General features: G+C 49.2%; 1 protein-coding gene across 5 annotated transcripts in view; it reads right to left on the bottom strand.

Moving 5' to 3' along the window:
- RGL3 (ral guanine nucleotide dissociation stimulator like 3) overlaps positions 1-21,657 on the bottom strand; it is a 54,145-nt gene that overhangs the window by 11,390 nt on the left and 21,098 nt on the right. For 4 of the 5 annotated variants that reach the window (XM_083185219.1, XM_083185218.1, XM_083185220.1 and 1 more), the window contains 12 exons: positions 19,744-19,842; positions 16,481-16,677; positions 15,894-15,968; positions 14,352-14,533; positions 14,160-14,275; positions 10,278-10,493; positions 6,337-6,440; positions 4,664-4,748; positions 2,079-2,162; positions 1,246-1,332; positions 607-639; positions 403-524 (listed from right to left, as the gene is read on the bottom strand). In XM_083185219.1, the coding sequence (XP_083041345.1) occupies positions 403-524; positions 607-639; positions 1,246-1,332; positions 2,079-2,162; positions 4,664-4,748; positions 6,337-6,440; positions 10,278-10,493; positions 14,160-14,275; positions 14,352-14,533; positions 15,894-15,968; positions 16,481-16,677; positions 19,744-19,842 (1,400 nt within the window). The remainder of the gene's footprint in view (positions 1-402; positions 525-606; positions 640-1,245; positions 1,333-2,078; positions 2,163-4,663; positions 4,749-6,336; positions 6,441-10,277; positions 10,494-14,159; positions 14,276-14,351; positions 14,534-15,893; positions 15,969-16,480; positions 16,678-19,743; positions 19,843-21,657) is intronic. The other variant, XM_083185222.1, reaches the window with a different exon arrangement.

The following is a 21,657-nucleotide window of genomic DNA, read 5'->3' as shown; positions in this document are numbered from 1 at the left end:
AGTTTTGGATTGTGGGAGGAAACCGGAGTACCCAGAGGAAACCCACGCAAGTACGGGGAGAATATACAAACTCCGCACAGTCAGGGCCATGGTGGGAATCGAACCCATGACATCAGTGCTGTGAGGCAGTAATGCTAATCATTACACCATCCGTGCTGCCCTGTATCAACCTATCATCTCCTAACTGTAATTTTTCAAACACAGCCTGGAACATAGCAGTTAGAAGCGGATTGGCCGGTACTTTCTCTCAACAGGGTTTGAAAAATCCCCAGTAAAGTACCAATCAGCTTCTAGGCTGTGATCGGAAAATAACAGAAGTCGATTGGTTGGTACTTCGTCTCTCCGGCTTGGCAGGATCATTTCAGATGTCCTCGTAAACGAATCAGTGCATGTGCCTCTTACCTCTGGTCCTCAGTCAGCTGCCGGTGGGTGTAGAAGGCCTGTAAGATCTCCGGCTTTGGCGTCAGTACATAATGTCGGCAGGTGAGCTGAAGCTTCTGAATCTTGGCTAATACTTCATATTCCTAGAAAGAGGGGAGAGCGTCAGCTTTCGGGGCAAGAGGGCCGCATTTGCCATCTATGTAGCTGAGGGAGGGCAAGACTCACCTTCCGCCTCTTCTCAAAGTTTATCAGCCCGCCCTGTGGAACAGAAGGAGGGTAATCGGGCGATGTATTGACAAATGACTGTGAACGAATGCTACTATATGATAAAGAATGGCGCGTGCCGGATGGCCTCCCGACCAACATCGGAATCCCAACTGTTAAAAGCCCAACAGTCAAGATCCTGACTTACAGGGTCTCTTCTCCCTTATGGGGGTCCATGACCCCCAGAGAGGGAGAATAGAACCCGCGGCGAACCACCGAACCCGCAAGGGGCTTCATATCGCTCGCCCCCCTGTAGGAGTCCCGCCAGTCGGGACCCCAGTTATCATTGTCAGTAATAGTGGGGCTCTGTGCACGCACATAGACGCTAGTGCGCCCGTCATCCAACCAGCCTGCTTGGGGCGGGTGGATGACATCAGCGCCCACCCCCAATTCAGAGAAATCCGTGCAGCAGAAAAGTAATTCATAGGCTACTTTTCTTTGTGAACAAAGGAGAGGTCATTCGATAGCAACCATGAAATGATTTCTCTGCGCAGCGTAGCGAGGGGACCCAGCCGGCGGGGGGAGTGCATTCGCCGGCTAGGCTCATAATATACTCAGCATAGCCAGTGGTCTGAATCAGGCCTAGAGAGTGTATCTCACCTCTACGTAGTCAGGGAGAGCTGTGTCCAGCATGACAAGATCGGTCAGGAACGTCCCCAGGTAAGGAACAGTCCCCTGAGCTGGTTGCTGCAAAGAAGACCAGGAGGCATGTCATAGTATAAGGAGAACATCTGCTTCCGCTTCATTCATCTCAGTAAGGGGAAGATGTATCAGTCCTTGGAGAGAGAAAAGGGATCTATGTACTAAGCCTTAGGGAGGTATTCAATCGCGGGTCATGTCTGTCCATCCGTCCGACAGCCGTGCCCCTGGCCCATTTTCGTTTTGCACTACAGCATATTGCCAGGTAATGTCCAGCTTGGAGATGAGCAAAAAGGGGGCGTGTCCGCGTAAACGGCCGTGGATTGTTGAGATTCGGCCGTGATCGCGACAATTCACGGCCGTTATCGCCAATACGGCCCAGACAGCATTGAAGCGGCGGGAATTGAATACCCCCCTTAGAGTGGACTGAGATAAAGTACTACCCAGTCAGCTCCTGTCATTTTCCCAACACAGCCTGCATTCCAACCTTTCTCCTTTCTCACAGCCTGCCAACCAATAGTGGTCGAACAAATGACGGCATACCGCCTGTAATATGGCAGGAAGGAGCTGATTGGTTGGGGCTTTATCGCTCTCCACTTTATCTCTCTCCATGGCTTAGCGGTCTATGTACTAATAACAGCAGTACTGCTGGACAATGAGGGGAGCTGCAGCAGTCTGTATGTCTCGGCCTCCCACCGGCCGCAGACTCCTGTCACTAGTAAAACGCGTCATTTCCCATCCACCCTCCACCACAGCAGCAGCCGCCTCAGAGCCGTGCGATAGGTCAGACTTACCGTGGAGCGGACCTGTGAAGCTGACCTCTGAAGTGGGCGTGGCTCGTTGCGTGCGCTGTTTGTTCTGCGAAGCGGGATCTCGTCCTGTCATGGGACACAACACAGACATCATACTTCCTGATACCACGCTGTGAGCTTGTTCGCAAGATGGATGTGGTCAGATTAGGATTCTTATGTATGGTCAGACGTTCACTGAAAACCCACCTGTTCATCACAGCATACCCTGGTGCCGAGGATGCTCCCCTACATGCCGCCTCATGTGCTGGCTATCCCTGCTATGATTAATTCCTGCCTTCAGCAGGGCTGTCTTTTCATATGGGCTTAATGGGCACTTGCCCAGGGGTCCCAAGTGTATAAGGGCCCTATGCTGATAGCTGAGGATCCCCTTTTTCCAGGGATACCAGAATTTTGAATTTCGGCCCTGGGGAACTGGAGATATCCAACTTCAAAGCAGCAGTCCACATCCGACCTGTTAATTGCAATTCCCAGTCATATTTCTCAGGTTCTCTCCGACTTAGAAAACTGGGACTCTCCCCTTTCTGTCGACACTAGCGGCTTGTCTCTATCATGCCCAGAACCAGAGATATCAGCCTTCCAGCAGCCGGTCCCTGCTCCAGCTCCAAACGTCTGGTGTACAGTTTATATTTTTGTCAATGGATTGTTCTGGCTCCTGATCTCTGATCCCCAAGTTCCCAGCACCTCCTGAAAGTTGGGACTCTAGGTTTTTATACTATTGAAGGCTAAGAAATCTATTTCCAGATAATGGCGATATCTGCAGTCAAACAAGCTGCCCTTCCACCGGAAAATGACGAATATTAAGCCCACTCCATTATCCAACCCTCCCCTGTGTATAAAACACCCCCTACCTCCCTGGAAGTCATCTACAAGGGACCCTTCATTCAGCTCAGCGCCCCCTTCCACACGTTAGTGTTCTCCCTCCCACCACCTGTGCAGTAAAGGAGTAATTAGCAGAAGTTACTGCTCCAGGTCCTACATGATGAGTGGAAGATAGAGCACCCACTGCCACCCGTGGGACATCAAAGCTGCTGCTGATAGCACCCCCCACCCCTAGGAGGGGAGAATGGGTAAGGGCCCCAGTGCATTGCTTTGCCCAGGGGCCCACACTGCTGTTAAGACGGCCCTGGCCTTCAGGCCTCCTCGGCTGCACCTCATGTCGCCTGTCTGTGCCCTCCTCCCTCTAGACCAGGCATGTCCAAACTGTGGCCCTCCAGCTGTTGTGAAACTAGCATTCCCTAATAGAAAAACTGTGGCAAGGCATGATGGGACTTGTAGTTTCACAACAGCTGGAGGGTCGTAGTTTGCACATGCCTGCTGTAAGACTGTAAGCTCCTTGGAGCAGGGCCCTCTTCACTCCTGTTCTCACAGGCCTCTTTTTGCATCTCAGTTGCAGCTCTCTCACCCACCTATCATCTATACCCGCATCTCTACCAATAGAAACTGTCCCCCTGCTTCCCTATATCTCCGCTACAGTGTGTGCTAAGAATGGTGCTAATTGTCACCTGTGCTCTGCTTTTGTTCTTCAGTTACTGATATGTTTAGTTCTGTGCACCCTGTATTGTTCTTATGTGTGCCCTATGAGCCCGATTCAGACCAGTCTCCCGTGTTTTGGGTCTGCGCATGCGTGTTGTTCCCAGTTCACATGTGCAGGCCACGACTTTGAGCGCCTTCGGCAAAGTTTCGGTGAAGTGACAGTCAGGGGGGGGTTGTTGGGGTCCACCCACTGTGTTCAATGGGCATACCCACAAAATCGATGGGTGCCCCATAGAAATGCTGGACGGACCACAGGAAATGCAGACGTGGCCCCTGAATTTGTCGGAAAGCGCCCATCTAAAAAGCAGGTCCGGGCTTAATTTTCAGAACGAACAGAGGAATAAATGATTCGATGGTGAGAAACCATCTAATGATTTTTCCTCTGTGCGGGCGCATGCGAGCTGAAGCGTACACATCTGCTCTCATCGTATCGGAGGGATTGGGGTGGCGTGCGTTTGGCGGGGCAGCGTTTACCTGCTCGATAAGCATCGAATATACGCAGCATAGCAAGCAGGTCTGAGTGACCCCTTATGTACAGCGCTACCAACCACTTGTGGCGCCTTATAAATAAAACATAATAATAATAATAATAATACAAATAATGTTAAAATAAAGTAACATTTACTTTTGCTATTTATCTTTTAGTATGTTCTTTATGCCCGTCACACCATTTATATACGTAAACACTTCATGTACTGTGTGTATATATATATATATAATGCTATACTAAAAAATCGGGCGCAATTAATAATATAAATTCATTTAAAACAAAGCTAATATTGAGTACGGCTGCTCCCAAATGGATATAACCAAATCCAAGCAAAAAAACTAAATGGTAATTATTGAGAATAATTAGAGAGCGCACGGAATTGTTCACACAATGGTATTTATTATAAAATCAATTCATTGATTTTGTAATAATTACCATTGTGTGAACAATTCCGTGCGCTCTCTAACTATTCTCAATAATTACCATTTGATGTATATATAATGCAGCTATACAGTCACAGACGTATAACGGACTCACAGTGTACCTTTGTCAGGATCTCGCGGCTGATCTCATGGTTGTTATCATCGGAGAAGATGGCGGAAAGTTTATGGAAGATGTTCAGGTTGTCTCTGGAGAAGAGGGGCCGTGTCAGAACAGAGTATTTCAGGAGACTGAGATATGATACTGACGTGCAATACTGGTTGCATTATGCTTTTTCGCTCTACAGAAATAATTTGTTTAAAGGCTGTTAACAGGTTTTATCTCATTTTTGACTAATATTTCTGAAGTTATCAGGGGGGTGTATATATATATATATATATATATATATATATATATATCTATATAGACAGACTGGTGTCCGGCAACTCCTCCGCTGACAGGGGCAGCTGTAGTACTTGCCCAGGTGCCCGTGCTGAGGGCGAGTTCTCACCCACAGATACAAACAAGCAAGAAAGCACGTCACTCCGGGTCTGGTGTCAACAAACAGAATTTTACTGCGCAATGTCTACGCCGTTTCGGGCTGGGCCCGTCTTCAGGACATTAACGGTTAATGTCCTGAAGACGGGCCCAGCCCGAAACGGCTTAGACATTGCGCAGTAAAATTCTGTTTGTTGACACCAGACCCGGAGTGACGTGCTTTCTTGCTTGTTTATATATATATATATATATATATATATACACTGTATATATGTAACTGGCGCAATGATATGAGAAGTTGCCGGCGCTGGGAAAAGACATTTGCAGTTAAACGTTAGCGATAAGTCACAATGACAAATGCATATTGTACTAATAACAGGATATAAGGAGAGTAAGTGCACATCTGCCTATATATGAAATGAGCCACTTTCCAGCTGGTATCTGGATGATGCGTCACAATACTGCAATTAACAGTCAATAGGTAAACCCCGCATGGCGGCATTAGGTCGGCATGGTCAATAGTCCAACATGTAAAAGGTTGACAGTGCTTATGGTCGACAGGTACGAAAGGCTGACAAGTTCAAATGGTTGACATGACAATGGTCAACACAACTGTTTCGGGTGGGGTTTGCAATTTTGTCCATATAAGTGGGAATAGTCACCTGAGCGAAGCAGCGCAGTAATCGGGGCTCCGTGTGATTGGACAGAGAAAACGACACCATTGTATTTATTTTTTAAAATATTGGGTCAACCTTATTTTCTGTCAACTATTTCAAAGTCAACCCTTTTCACGTGTCGACCTTATGTAACCGCTAAAATCTCCAGTGTCTAACTTTTATCTGTCGACCTACTGACCCCGTCACCCAGTTGACCTTTTCACATCGACAATTTTATAAGGTTGATCCATTGATCCATACTGGATCCCACTGGGACATCACCACCCGACTCCCCACTGCCCAGCTTCCGACCACAGCAGCACCGGGTCAGTGGGACTGCGGAGTGCCTGGTTTGGGGGGGGGGGGTTAAAGTTCATCATTACAATGACAAACTCATTGTTTGTAACCTGTGAATCCCAGGATTGAGTATTTTTCAATCCCTAATCCCGGGATTGAAAAATGCCCCAGGATTGGCCCCTTACCCACGTGGGTGAGCTCATTGCACTTGGGGCCGATTCAAGTGCTGTGTGTTTTCGGAGCCTCGGGAGCAGGGTAACACCAGAAACGGGCCCTTAGTGGTGGCCATAGCTACTGTTCCATAAAATGCAGCAGGCATCGCTGGGTGGCGTTGGGGCAGCCATACCTGTTTACTGACGACCATGTCCGCTTCAGCCGGTAGATGGAGTTTGACTGAAGCGCTGACAGAATGGCTCGGAGAGAAGAGAAGTTACGCAGAAATCTGCAATACTGGAAAGAACAAGGGGAGATGTATCAATCCTTGGAGAGAAGTAAAGTGGAGAGGTTACCTAAAGCAACGAATCAGCCCCTAACTGTCATTACATATACTGCACTAGCAGGGCTGGAGCTAAGATTTCCATCACCCGGAGCAAGGCAGTAATTCGGCTCTGCTCCATGTGTGACCCTCCCTGCATACACATATGGGTATCCTGCACCCAGGGAATGCGACCCCCGCCTACCCCCCACCACCCTAGTTGTGCCCCCCCTCATGGCAGAAGCTTCCTCCTGTCTGCGTCACCCTGTGGTGGTAGGGGCAGGCACCATGTCCCATAGCTCCTCTCCTGTCTGTGTCACCCTGTGGTGGGAGGGACAGACCCCATGTCACATAGCTCCCTCCTGCCTGTGACCCTCTGTGGTGGGATGGACAGGCACCATGTCCCATAGCTCCCTCCTGTCTGTGACACCCTGTGGTGGGAGGGACAGACCCCATGTCACATATCCCCCTCCTGTCTGTGTCACCCTGTGGTGGGAGGGACAAACCCCATGTCACATAGCTCCTTCCTGTCTGTGTCACCCTGTGGTGGGAGGGACAGACCCCATGTCACATAGCTCCCTCCTGTCTGTGACACCCTGTGGTGGGAGGGACAGACCCCATGTCACATAGCTCCCTCCTGTCTGTGACACCCTGTGGTGGGAGGGACAGACCCCATGTCACATAGCTTCCTCCTGTCTGTGACACCCTGTGGTGGGAGGGACAGACCCCATGTCACATAGCTCCCTCCTGTCTGTGTCACCCTGTGGTGGGAGGGACAGACCCCAAGTCAGATAGCTCCCTCCTGCCTGTGTGACCCTGTGGTGGGAGGGACAGACCCCACGTCACATAGCTCCCTCCTTTCTGGATCACCCTGTGGTGGGATGGACAAGCACCATGTCCCATAGCTCCCTCCTGTCTGTGACACCCTGTGGTGGGAGGGACAGACCCCATGTCACATAGCTCCCTCCTGTGTGTGTCACCCTGTGGTGGGAGGGACAGACCCCATGTCACATAGCTCCCTCCTGCCTGTGTCACCCTGTGGTGGGAGGGACAGACCCCATGTCACATAGCTCCCTCCTGCCTGTGACACCCTGTGGTGGGAGGGACAGACCCCATGTCACATAGCTCCCTCCTGTCTGTGTCACCCTGCGGTGGGAGGGACAGACCCCGTGTCACATAGCTCCCTCCTGTGTGTGTCACCCTGTGGTGGGAGGGACAGACCCCATGTCACATAGCTCCCTCCTGCCTGTGTCACCCTGTGGTGGGAGGGACAGACCCCATGTCACATAGCTCCCTCCTGCCTGTGACACCCTGTGGTGGGAGGGACAGACCCCATGTCACATAGCTCCCTCCTGTCTGTGACACCCTGTGGTGGGAGGGAAAAACCCCATGTCACATATCCCCCTCCTGTCTGTGTCACCCTGTGGAGGGAGGGACAGACCACATGTCAGATAGCTCCTTCCTGTCTGTGTCACCCTGTGGTGGGAGGGACAGACCCCATGTCACATAGCTCCCTCCTGTCTGTGACACCCTGTGGTGGGAGGGACAGACCCCGTCACATAGCTCCCTCCTGTCTGTGACACCCTGTGGTGGGAGGGACAGAAACCATGTCACATAGCTCCCTCCTGCCTGGGTCACCCTGTGGTGGGAGGGACAGACCCCGTGTCACATAGCTTCCTCCTGTCTGTGTCACCCTGTGGTGGGAGGGACAGACCCCATGTCACATAGCTCCCTCCTGTCTGTGTCACCCTGTGGTGGGAGGGACAGACCCCATGTCACATAGCTCCCTCCTGTCTGTGTCACCCTGTGGTGGGAGGGACAGACCCCATGTCACATAGCTCCCTCCTGCCTGTGACACCCTGTGGTGGGAGGGACAGACCCCATGTCACATAGCTCCCTCCTGTCTGTGTCACCCTGCGGTGGGAGGGACAGACCCCGTGTCACATAGCTCCCTCCTGTGTGTGTCACCCTGTGGTGGGAGGGACAGACCCCATGTCACATAGCTCCCTCCTGCCTGTGTCACCCTGTGGTGGGAGGGACAGACCCCATGTCACATAGCTCCCTCCTGCCTGTGACACCCTGTGGTGGGAGGGACAGACCCCATGTCACATAGCTCCCTCCTGTCTGTGACACCCTGTGGTGGGAGGGAAAAACCCCATGTCACATATCCCCCTCCTGTCTGTGTCACCCTGTGGAGGGAGGGACAGACCACATGTCAGATAGCTCCTTCCTGTCTGTGTCACCCTGTGGTGGGAGGGACAGACCCCATGTCACATAGCTCCCTCCTGTCTGTGACACCCTGTGGTGGGAGGGACAGACCCCGTCACATAGCTCCCTCCTGTCTGTGACACCCTGTGGTGGGAGGGACAGAAACCATGTCACATAGCTCCCTCCTGCCTGGGTCACCCTGTGGTGGGAGGGACAGACCCCGTGTCACATAGCTTCCTCCTGTCTGTGTCACCCTGTGGTGGGAGGGACAGACCCCATGTCACATAGCTCCCTCCTGTCTGTGTCACCCTGTGGTGGGAGGGACAGACCCCATGTCACATAGCTCCCTCCTGTCTGTGTCACCCTGTGGTGGGAGGGACAGACCCCATGTCACATAGCTCCCTCCTGTCTGTGTCACCCTGTGGTGGGAGGGACAGACCCCATGTCACATAGCTCCCTCCTGTCTGTGACACCCTGTGGTGGGAGGGACAGACCCCATGTCACATAGCTCCCTCCTGTCTGTGACACCCTGTGGTGGGAGGGACAGACCACAAGTCACATAGCTCCCTCCTGTCTGTGACACCCTGTGGTGGGAGGGACAGACCCCAAGTCAGATAGCTCCCTCCTGCCTATGTGACCCTGTGGTGGGAGGGACAGACCCCACGTCACATAGCTCCTTCCTGTCTGTGTCACCCTGTGGTGGGATGGACAGGCACCATGTCCCATAGCTCCCTCCTGTCTGTGACACCCTGTGGTGGGAGGGACAGACCCCGTGTCACATAGGTCCCTCCTGTCTGTGTCACCCTGCGGTGGGAGGGACAGACCCTGTGTCACATAGCTCCCTCCTGTCTGTGTCACCCTGCGGTGGGAGGGACAGACCCCATGTCACATAGCTCCCTCCTGCCTGTGTCACCCTGGGGTGGGAGGGACAGACCCATGTCACATAGCTCCCTCCTGTCTGTGTCACCCTGTGGTGGGAGGGACAGACCCCGTGTCACATAGCTCCCTCCTGTCTGTGTCACCCTGTGGTGGGAGGGACAGACCCCATGTCACATAGCTCCCTCCTGTCTGTGTCACCCTGTGGTGGGAGGGACAGACCCCATGTCACATAGCTCCCTCCTGTCTGTTTCACCCTGTGGTGGGAGGTACAGACCCCGTGTCACATAGCTCCCTCCTGTCTGTGTCACCCTGTGGTGGGAGGGACAGACCCTGTGTCACATAGCTCCCTCCTGCCTGTGTCACCCTGGGGTGGGAGGGACAGACCCATGTCACATAGCTCCCTCCTGTCTGTGTCACCCTGTGGTGGGAGGGACAGACCCCGTGTCACATAGCTCCCTCCTGTCTGTGTCACCCTGTGGTGGGAGGGACAGACCCCGTGTCACATAGCTCCCTCCTGTCTGTGTCACCCTGTGGTGGGAGGGACAGACCCAATGTCACATAGCTCCCTCCTGTCTGTGTCACCCTGTGGTGGGAGGGACAGACCCCGTGTCACATAGCTCCCTCCTGTCTGTGTCACCCTGTGGTGGGAGGGACAGACCCAATATCACATAGCTCCCTCCTGTCTGTGTCACCCTGTGGTGGGAGGAGCTGTGCATTTTTCTCACCTGTGCTATAGAAATCCACTTCTCCAGCACTTTGGCTCTCAGTTGTGGTTTCAGCTGGATGTCGCTCAGTACAGATGCTGTCACACAAGCTGTCACTGCATTGAACTGGGCAACAGTGGCCCTAACACTAGGGGCCACATGTTTGTTTTCCTTCTTGTCTCGTTGTGACCAAATGCTCCCAAGGCAGTGGCAGGACTGTAGCTTCTGGAAGAGATCCTGTGAAGCAGAGAGATATATGTGGTGACAGCTATATACCAGCATGTACCTTATTACTGTGACTATACGTATCAGAAACCTGTGGCATATAATCAGGCTGGGTCCTGCAGTGCTGAGGGGAAGGGAGCACTGTTACACATATATAGGGTTCTGATCACTGGGACAGGAATACTAGCTCACACTTGTCTATCTGTCTGTGCTTTTCATCCCTGCATGTATAGCATCAGTCAGCCTTGTCATCTGTGTAACCCATGGATACGCCACACCCCAACTGTGCCGAATGCACTGGACACTATTGTACACATAGAGTAGCTCTGCGTCATATCTCAGGGCAATAAACACCATTGACTTATTGTACAGGGACAGAACACAGCTAATAAAGAATATTTAGGGGGTCATTCTGTTTTCATCAGTCCCCTGCATATTTGCACGAGGGTCCGATGGTAAGCCTCTGTGCATGGGGCCAGTGGCTGACATCACATGACATCTACCACCCACCATGTCTTCGTCCCGGCGCTCTCAGTCCCCACTAACTTATATTTGCAAAGGCAGGAAAAATCATTTGATGGTCTCTCAGCCAATCAGCAGCTGCCCAATCTTTTGAATGTTTTTTTATGAATTCTCCTGTTCCAAACCAGCAGCTCCCCGGAAGTTTTATATGCGATTTATCAAGTGCCATATTGTCAGTGAGCCCTCCCAGGGAGCTGCCGGGGGAGCTCAAGAGAATTGGGGTCCGATTTGTCCTTAGGACAAGTCAGACTAATGTATGGGGGCCTTTATCAAGGCTGCAATTTTTGCAGATGGACAAAAGCATGCTGCACTGCAGGTGGTGCAGATGTAACATGTGCAGAGAGAGTTAGATTTGTGTGAGGTATGTTTTCAAACTGAAATCTAAATTGCAGTGTAAGAATAAAGCAGCCGGTATTTACCCTGCATTAAATCTGACTGCACTAACTCCAAAATCAGCAGGACGTACACCCCCTTTCTATCCATGCCATGAATGATTACCAGGTACGCTATTACAGATGGAGTAGAATTTATTGCTAACAATTTGTTCACCAAGTTCAGGCTTAAACAGAGAATCTGCATCATCAGCTCAATCCAAGTTCGGACACAAATGCTGCTCCATAGGCAGGTCTCCTACCCATTACACTGTACCCTGTGTTGTGTCTGGGCTTCATCACCTCATGCAGGAATCGAGCACCCTGGTGCTTCATGTCAAGGCTGCAGGAAGAGACACTCCTACCAGAGGATGCCCTGTGGGTATGTATGGCTGACAAACACCAATTACACTAATGAAAGCAAATTACTGGGTGTATAATCAGTGTGGGACCCAAGCGCAGAATTATAATGATAAATAATAATGTGATTGCCATTGTCATAATGCCATCAAACACCCTCCATTGTCCCTGATTTCATCATGCCTGGAGGCCAATGTAGAAAGGAATCGGGACATCTGTCAGAATGAACTTAGGTCTACAGTCATTAGGTCGACCCCACTAGGTCGACTGGCAGGAAGGTCGACCTGACTTAAGGTCGACATGGGCCAAGGTCGACATGACTTAAGGTCGAATTTGCATAAAGGTCGACATGAGGAAGGTCGACTGGTCATAAGGTCGACATGGGTTTTTCACTGTTTTTTTATCCGAATGTCGACACAGTCGACATGGACACAGTTGGCAATGAGAATCGGACCCTCGCATCGCTCGCTTCGCTCGCAATGCTTCGGGCACGGTGCCTCGCTGCGCTCGGCACACTATTTTATTCTCCCACCACGCCCTAATGGATGGTAGGGCATGAAATACCGCCTGTCGGCACATGTCGGCTCAAAAAAAGTGAAAAACACATGTCGACCTTATGACCAGTCGACCTTCCTCATGTCGACCTTTATGCAAATTCGACCTTAAGTCATGTCGACCTTGGCCCATGTCGACCTTAAGTCAGGTCGACCTTCCTGCCAGTCGACCTAGTGGGGTCGACCTAATGACTGTGGACCTAAATTCATTCTAATAGATGACCGCTTCCCTGTAGTAAGTGGTGGGGGGAGACCACTGTAATCTCAGGGATTGTCATTCACCTGCATGACAAGCTCCACCCTCACAATAGGCCTTGGTGATTACCTTGATGTTAATGAGCCACTGTCACTGCCAATATCTACAGGTCAGAAGTTCTCCTTGGTAACGAGGAGCGGGAAAGTTGGGGCATGGGGGTTTATTCTAGTTCATTCTTTCTGACAAAATCCTTCTTAGATGGACAAAACCATGTGCACTGCAGGGGGGCAGATGTAACATGTGCAGAGAGAATTAGATTTGGGTGAGTTATTTTGTTTCTGTGCAGGGTAAATACTGACTGCATGATTTTACACTGCAATATAGATCTCACTTTGAAGAAAAACCCCACCCAAATCTAATTCTCTCTGCACAAGTTACATCTGCCCCACCCGCAGTGCACATGGTTTTGTCCATCTAAGAAGGATTTTGTCAGAAAGAATGGACTAGAATAACCCCCATGGTGCAGGGGGATGCGGTCATCTATTAGAATGAACTTAGGTCTACAGTCATTAGGTCGACCCCACTAGGTCGACTGGCAGGAAGGTCGACCTGACTTAAGGTCGACATGGGCCAAGGTCGACATGACTTAAGGTCGAATTTGCATAAAGGTCGACATGAGGAAGGTCGACTGGTCATAAGGTCGACATGGGTTTTTCACTGTTTTTTGAGCCGACATGTGCCGACAGGCGGTATTTCATGCCCTACCATCCACTAGGGCGTGGTGGGAGAATAAAATAGTGTGCCGAGCGCAGCGAGGCACCGTGCCCGAAGCATTGCGAGCGAAGCGAGCGATGCGAGGGTCCGATTCTCATTGCCAACTGTGTCCATGTCGACTGTGTCGACATTCGGATAAAAAAACAGTGAAAAACCCATGTCGACCTTATGACCAGTCGACCTTCCTCATGTCGACCTTTATGCAAATTCGACCTTAAGTCATGTCGACCTTGGCCCATGTCGACCTTAAGTCAGGTCGACCTTCCTGCCAGTCGACCTAGTGGGGTCGACCTAATGACTGTAGACCTAAATGCAGTCTGACGAATGATCCCATTCCGGTGCAGGTATACTATTCCTCTAAGAGCAATGCCAGGGGGCGTCACATGTAGCTGTGTATACCACCTTATTATTAACTAGTTAAAAGCCCATCAAAATGACGGCTTCTGCAATGTACTTACACTTTGACCTGCGACAGTTTTTACTTTCACTTTGAGCTGTGACAGTTTTTAGGGATGGCCATCGTTGCAGTCGTTATCGATGATTGCCATCGATGGTGATACAGCAACCAGCCATCAATAGTCATAAACTATGTTATGGATAACCATTGATAGTATTAGCTATCGATGATCATCTATTGTCTTTGGGCGAATGGCCAGTGGGCCAATCAGAATGTGGGGGTGGGGCACCTTGGGGAAAAAAAAGAAACATTGATTCTCCTTTGCCATCGATGTAGGGAAACCATCTGTTTCTCCCACATCGATGGCAAAAGTATTCAACACCAGCCATAAACCATCGATTTCAAATCATCGATGATCGATGGCGGTCCTTAACTGTTTTTATCCCACAAGTTATGTGCAGGTGGGGGAGATTTGTATACAACATGTATGTGACATGTACTCACCACGTCTATCAGTGTAAGCTGCTCTGCCACATCCTGGGGTGGGTATGATAACAGAGTAGTGGTATTTCCAGAGGCGTCACAGTCTCCCTCTGCTGGCCGAGTTATATGTCGCCATTCTAACAGAAGGAAGATACAGTCAGATTAATGCACAGGCTGCAGGGTGTACAAGTTCTCAGCATGGGCCACTCTTACCCTTCTCTGAGGGCTCCTGCGTCCCCTCATCTTCTAGGCTTCTGAGGAGGCGCAGAAGCTGGCTGGAGGTCTCCCTACTGTCTCGGCTTAAGTAGGAGGAGATAAGCTGGAGACATCTCGGAGAGTCACGAAAGTCCTGAGGGTGCCTCTCTAACCACGTCTGGAGGAGGCCACGGACCACCCTAAAATGAGAATGAATAACATCTCCTACAATTATGCCTTCTGATGGTAACCTCATAATTATAATGAGGCATTAGTCATGGCTCTACGATGGCTAATCCTGTAATGGGGAGGAACCAATGTTTCCTCACATCCGAATGTATTAATTAATGATCTACATATGTGTCTGAGGCAGCAAGGAGGGTGGCCATGCAGGCTCATTTGATTGGTTTTAAACCATACAATAGAGTATGTATTTAAAATATGTAATTCACAGCATACCATACTAGGGATTCAAACTCTCAAACTCATGCACCACAGTCAGACACTTAATACATGGAGATATTTGCTCCTTTAACTATAAAAAGATAGTTGAAAGGGAGAAGCAGTGGGTGACAGAGAATAACAGTGGGTGACAGGAAGAGGGTTACAGTGGCAGCAGTGGGCCCTTAGTCTCAGGGTCCCCGGTGCACTGCACATGCTCTACCAATGGTAGTTTCTCCTCTGGCTAGAAGTCTTGAGACTGGATACTCTCTGCAGAGAGGCACAAGACAATTAAGATGGCAGCACACTGTCCATGGTCCACGTGGGACACCACGAGGACCCAGGATCAGCCACCGTCAGAGTAATCAGCCTGCGATCGGAGAGGAGATGAGACTAGCAAGGGACCACTCACTGACCCAGCAGCGACAGATGTAAGACAGCCAATGGTATGGGAGACTTGCCCACTGCTGCTTCATGACACCAGGCTTACAACACAGAAACAAATGGCTTCTTTTAAGTGTCTGACTGTGGTATATGAGGTTGGGTGTTCAAGTCCTTACATGGCATGCTGACTAGGCACTGTGTATTTGAAAAACAGGGAGATCTAACTACAAGTAATTATTGACACAAATCACATAACGGAGTATGATTTTGGTACAGGGGGTATAGTGTTCAAATCCCTTGCTTGGAGTGTTCTCATAAACTAATATTTTTCATTACCTGCAATAGGCATAGAATCTTCCCTCTTGGGTGTCACAATTAGTAAGTTAAATGCTGGGGCAATAAAGTATGTGGTACAGACTGTCTCCCATATTTTACTAACTTGTGTGTTAGTCCACGACCTTTACAGTCCACCTGGGTAATAGTGCTGCTGGTACATCCAGTAGGGCTGGTACCCAGGACGGGGCTGTTGGATTGGACCAGCGAGGGCTAGATATAGTATTTTACATTACAATGGCCATGCTCCCATCAGTACCCAAGCCCCGTGCATATGTAATTTCCCCTGAGTACAGCACCATACTATTAAGCCTGTAAAATGTTGAAATGACGGCGGTAGAGGAAGAGAGGTGACATATAAATATATATGGAGTTGGATTGTACGGAAGGATGAAACCTGACCTCTGAACGGATGCAGTGTCTGGAACCGGGCTTCCATGGGGTACAGGTTCCTTGTCACCGACTTTTTCCAGACACCTGTAAAAGAAAAGACGCTCAGCGGCGCTCATTTGTGAACACTGCATTACAGTGCAGATAGACACTAAAACAGAACAACCAATCAGCCACTAGCTTTCATCTGTGACCTGCACGTTAGACTGCAAAGGCGAGTGCTGATTGGCTGAGAGTCAGTGTAAATACCGGGAAATACGAGGTAGTGAGGACAATTTAAATAGAGATTTCACTAAAAACTTCTATAAACCGAGAGTGCCCAAATTCCGTCCTCAAGAACCCTAGCAGGTCATGTTTTCCAGATGACCGGTAGAGCTTTTACAATGTGTAATGAATGCACCTGTGCACTAGCTAGGAGATCTGGAAAACAAGTACTTTATACCACTGAGATTGACACTGAAACCTGATATAGACATAGAAACATCCCACCAAATAAAAAAAAAGGAAGAAATTGAAGATACGTTAGGAAGAGGAGGTATATATGGACAGAGAGGCATCTCAGGTCAGACAGGAAGGACAGCCCAGAGGAGTTGCCCCACCTGTCCAGCAGCAGCTCCAGGACCCTTTCAGGTGAGGTAAAGGCACGGTAGGTACTCAGGAAGGTGGGCACATACCCAGGATCGGTTCCCTGGAATTCCACCAGGAGGTTCTCCACCAACTTCTCCAGAGTCCCAGCACGGACGCTGCGGACCTTACATGTCTTATAATGGACGTAGCCAGGAGACAAGGGGTTTGCCTGAGGGTGAGGTGGAGCAGATTATATGGAGGACGTGTGTAGGTGAAGGGACAAGCGTGAATAAAAATAAACGTTTTCATGTAAGTAACGTTTTCTACAGATGGCATTGCCTAATAAAAGCCGGGGGGCTTCTCTGCTGTGATTTCCTGAGACAGCGCACCCTGCGGCTCACATTTGTTTCAGACAAATCTACTGATAAAGTTGGGTGACAGGAGAGAGGCAAAAGAGAAAGGGGGCTAGAAAGAGAGGTGAGAAGAAAGGGGAGATATGAAAGTTAGAGATCCAAAGGATAGAAACATAGATGCCTCTAAAAGGGGCCTGGTCATTATCACCAACGAACCAGCTAATAATGTGGAAATACCACTTTCCGCATGTTTTACTAAGGGGCCCATTCATTATTTGGGGCCTGAAGGAGCCGCATAATATTCATCAAACTCCAAGAAAGTCTTGATTCGGTTGTCCCTGCACCAAAGCAATGATGGCAGTAAAGTATCCAGAGTGGCAAATCGTGGTGACTTTGACATTTCATTGCTCCCTATGATGAATAGGTCCCTGTAGCTCATTGGCTACAATAGGGTAACACCATCTAAAGATGGCAATAAGCTAAAGGGGCCAAGTTCTCGAAAAGCTATGGTTTTTTTCAGAGCTTCATAAATAGAATTTCTACATTCAAAGAGTTGGAACATGAGAAAGATGGGGGAAGAGGGAGGGAGAACAGTGACTAGAGAGGAAGAGTAAGCGAGAGAGTGTGGGAGACAGCAGTAGAGATGGGAGAGATAGGAATGCTGGAGAGAGATGTGCGGAGTGAAGTTATGAATGTACTGATAAATAACAGGACAGGACGAGCAAGTTCACAGTGATGTAGGTGGAGCTGAGCATGTTACCTGTAGCCAGGGCACAAGTATAACTAAGGGGGGGCTCTATAGTTCCCAGCATTTTGGCCAACTTATGCCCATTATGGGTTTTTGAAGCTGAGGATCTCTTTGATCTTCTGGCACATTTATATACCAGTCTGGAAGACATGAAGGTCCCACGTAGCACTTTGTAGCTATATCTGATTGGACTCAGAAGCCCATTGAGTATTAAATGCTCCTTTATGGCAATAAGTAGGACTTTGTTTTTCTTGCCACAAACTAAACTGGTGGTAAGATATCCCTCATTATAAAAATGTCTGATAGACACACTTTGCCGAACCCTGCACCTAGATATAGCGCTAGGGACCCCCAATATACAGAGAAGCCTTGACGTGGCTTGGGGGCATATCATACACCTGCACAGGTATATGTAACCAATATCTCTGAATTCTATTATCATGTAGTGTTCTAGATTGGTTACTAATACTATTCAGTGTGCTGGGGGAACCAATGTCTTGCCTTACTTACTCAGTATTAACCCCTCCCTTGCATGCACCTGAATGGTATTACTGAACTAATTTGAGCATCTACCACTATCTGTATGTAGATAGTGAGCTAACCTGGAAATACTGGCTTAGAGCGGGATGAGCTAACTTAGCGGTTCAATGTGCATACGTCCTGGCGCGGTGATAAATAGGGGTGGTACCAGTGCAGTAGCGGTAATGCCGCAATACTCGGCAATAACAATAACAATGCTATCGCCAGTGGCAGGTCCTTGCTCCACCCATTGAACGACTAATGCCAACAAATTAAAATCTCAATAAAACATTTTGTTTTTTTAAATGAAATTCAACCATTTGCACAAATTTCTGTGACATGTTTGGGGAATGCTCCCAGTCAGAGAGACCCAAAATACCACGTGTGACTTCAGATGCTCTGTACTTCTATGTATTCTCTGTTTATACACTGGCTATTTCTAATCAAGCCCTTGGCCTACCACAGAATAAAGACTAAGAATAACAGGGTACAGTCAGGATAAACTTGAATAATAATGGGGCCAAATCTCATTCGATTTGCCACTTTTCATCCAATTTATCGGCACAATGCGCCAAAATCGGATGACTTTTTCTAAAATCGCAGTAGCTATGAAGGGCAGGGCCCTCTTCCCTCATGTGATTTTTGTTCTCTTGCGTAAACCATTCGGTGGTTTTCTGCCACGCTGATACTTATTCCAGTGTCCTCTGCTGATGCCGCTATGGTTATGTGCCCTGTACTTGTCCTTAATTGTATTCAACTGTAAGTCACTGTTTTGCTTATTTGTTTATGTACTCTGCAGATACCTTGTAGCACCATATAAATAAAGTATAATAATAATTGTATTTGGGCACAGGACACAGGCAGGATAGGCAGGACACAGATGAAGAACAGCAGGGTATAGGTAGGACACAGATGAGGAACAGCAGGGTATAGGCAAGACACAGATGAGGAAGAGCAGGGTATAGACCAGACACAGATGAGGAACAGCAGGGTATAGGCCGGACACAGATGAGGAACAGTGGGGTATAGACTGGACACAGATGAGGAACAGCAGGGTATAGGTAGTAAGTACAAGGGGGTACAGGCAGAGTAGGAGAACAGAAGGGTATAGGCACGACACAGATGAGGAACAGCACAGGGTATAAGAGGGAAGAATATGAAGAATAAGGGGGTACAGGCAGGGCACAGTTGGGAAACAGCAGGGTATAGGTGGTAAGTATAAGAGGGTACAGGCAGGACACAGTAGGGGAATAGCAGGGTATAGGCTGGACATAGAGGAGGAACAGCATGGTATATCTGGGAAGTATATGAAGAATAAGGGGGTACAGGCAGGGCACAGTTTAGGAACAGCACAGGGTACAGCCAAGAAGTGTATGGAGAATAAGGAGCAGACACAGGATATATAAGATAAATGCTGCAGGGGAGATAAATCAGAACAGTACAGGAGTAACTGGAGACACCACAATACAGGGGTAGCACCAGGATGTGCCTGACATATACAGCGGTACAGACAGGGTGCACTAGACATGGGTAATAGGCAGCAGCAGGTGAATAATAATGGGGTGCACAGTCCGCACACAGTATAAGGGTATAAGAAGGGTGTTCAGTAACAGATTTGGGGAACACAGACACTGAGTAAATAGGGGAGACACAGGGCCCCTTCCATTCTCATTACCGGGATGTCTGCAGAGGGGCTTTCCGTCCTCACTCTTTTCAGGGTCACTCCATACACAGCCCCATCTTCCACCTCCTCCCCCCACTCCTGCAAGGGATTCTGGGAAGAGAACAATATAAACATAAAAAAACATGGATCAGGTAAAATATCAGAATTAGCCTTCTTTCTGCCCTGATCGCTGGGGGGGATCTGTCCTGTTATAGGGATCAGATCTCTTCCTGGCGAGGAAGCGGTTAATTCTCCAGATCTTTCCAAATCTAAAGTCACTTGTCCGGTTTAGCCAGATCCCCTTCCCCCCTCCGGGCCGCCCTCAGATCACCTGCATGCATATACTGAATTACAGAGGCTGGCACCATTTCAGACACCATGTACTCTCCCCGGCCCAGACCCGTGTCCCCTCACAGTGTCCTCCAATCGGCCCCAGACCCCCATCCTCTGTGTCCCCTCTTAATTCTAAATAAGAGTCTGCTGTCAGCATTTGCACATCATTTCCCTGGCACGATGACCCTGATCAAACCTTGGTGCACTACAAGTCTCATCATGACCTGGTCCACTGCCCCTGATCAATCCTTGGTGAACTACAAGTCTCATCATGACCTAATTAAATAAAAAAAAACTCCTCTTCCATAAATCTGTAATTAGCACAAAGGATAACAATAGACAATAGCGATTGCAATTAGAATCAGAGAGCTGTCAAATCTGGGACTGTCACTGAAAACTAAGGACAGGACAGGACTATAGGGGGAGACGTATCAAAACTTGGAAGAGAACCGGTGAAGATGTTGCCTATGGCAACCAAAAAGATTTTAGCTACCATTTGATAGAATGTGCTAGGCAAATGAGAGCCGGCATCTTATAAGAATTAACCTTTTAAGAGGTTTGATAAATCTCTATATCATATTCACAGTGTAAAGGTGCCTAGCCAATTCCTTCATAAACAGTCCTACAATTCAGGGTTACCCCTTCTGGTCGGACACATTATCAAAAGGGACCACAACTTTTTCCCCTCACCTCATGGCCCTCAAAAGCAGCCTCTCTCCTGCACCCCTCACCTCATGGACCCCCAAAGCAGACTCTCCCCAGCACCCCTCAGCTCATGGCCCTCAAAGCAGCCTCTCTCCTGCACCCCTCACCTCATGGACCCTCAAAGCAGCCTCTCCCCAGCACCCCTCACCTCATGGCCCTTGAAAGCAGCCTCTCTCCTGCACCCCTCACTCGTGAACCTCCCCAAAGCAGTCTCTCCCCAGCTCCCCTCACCTCATGGACCCCCAAAGCAGTCTCTCCCCAGCTCCCCTCACCTCATGGCCCTCGAAGCAGCCTCCCCCCCTGCAGTTAACCCCTTGCTTATAGACAGTGGAGGCATCCAATTTGTGGGCTAAACCAATCTCCAACCTATCAGTTCACTAGAAACTAGTCATATATTAGAGGCACGATTCACATCGTACCTCATACCTCCATCATATCGCTAGTTTCCAGTAAAATGATAGGTTGCATTATTTTTGAATTTTGTTCCGGTCCACCCAATGACTGCCTGTGCTGTGGGTAAGGGATTCATATATTTTATAAAGCCCCAACATGTATTATAAGTAAAGGAATAGTTATATGTAAATGAATGACTATTGTTATGAAATACAAAGACAGACATTGGTAGGACAAATTCCCTGATAACGTTTATACTAGAAACGGATTTGTAAGACCTGCCACACACGTCTAGGACATAGACATACTAGACTAGAGTGTAAGCTCTGCAGGGTACTAATAAGCATCCATGTAATGATCAGCACACCAGGCAGTGAGTTGTTAACCACTGTGCTACACTGCATAATAATATAAATAGGATTAGTTACACACAATAGGCACAAGTACAACCAACACAGGGCGTGATATCATGGCGCAATCTTTTATAACTCTATC

This window comes from Crinia signifera, chromosome 4, assembly GCF_055691185.1.
Source record: "Crinia signifera chromosome 4, ASM5569118v1, whole genome shotgun sequence".
In the NCBI taxonomy this organism is placed as follows: Eukaryota; Metazoa; Chordata; class Amphibia; order Anura; family Myobatrachidae; genus Crinia; species Crinia signifera.
Note: the sequence above shows the minus strand (reverse complement) of the source record. Positions and strands in the feature narration are given on the sequence as shown.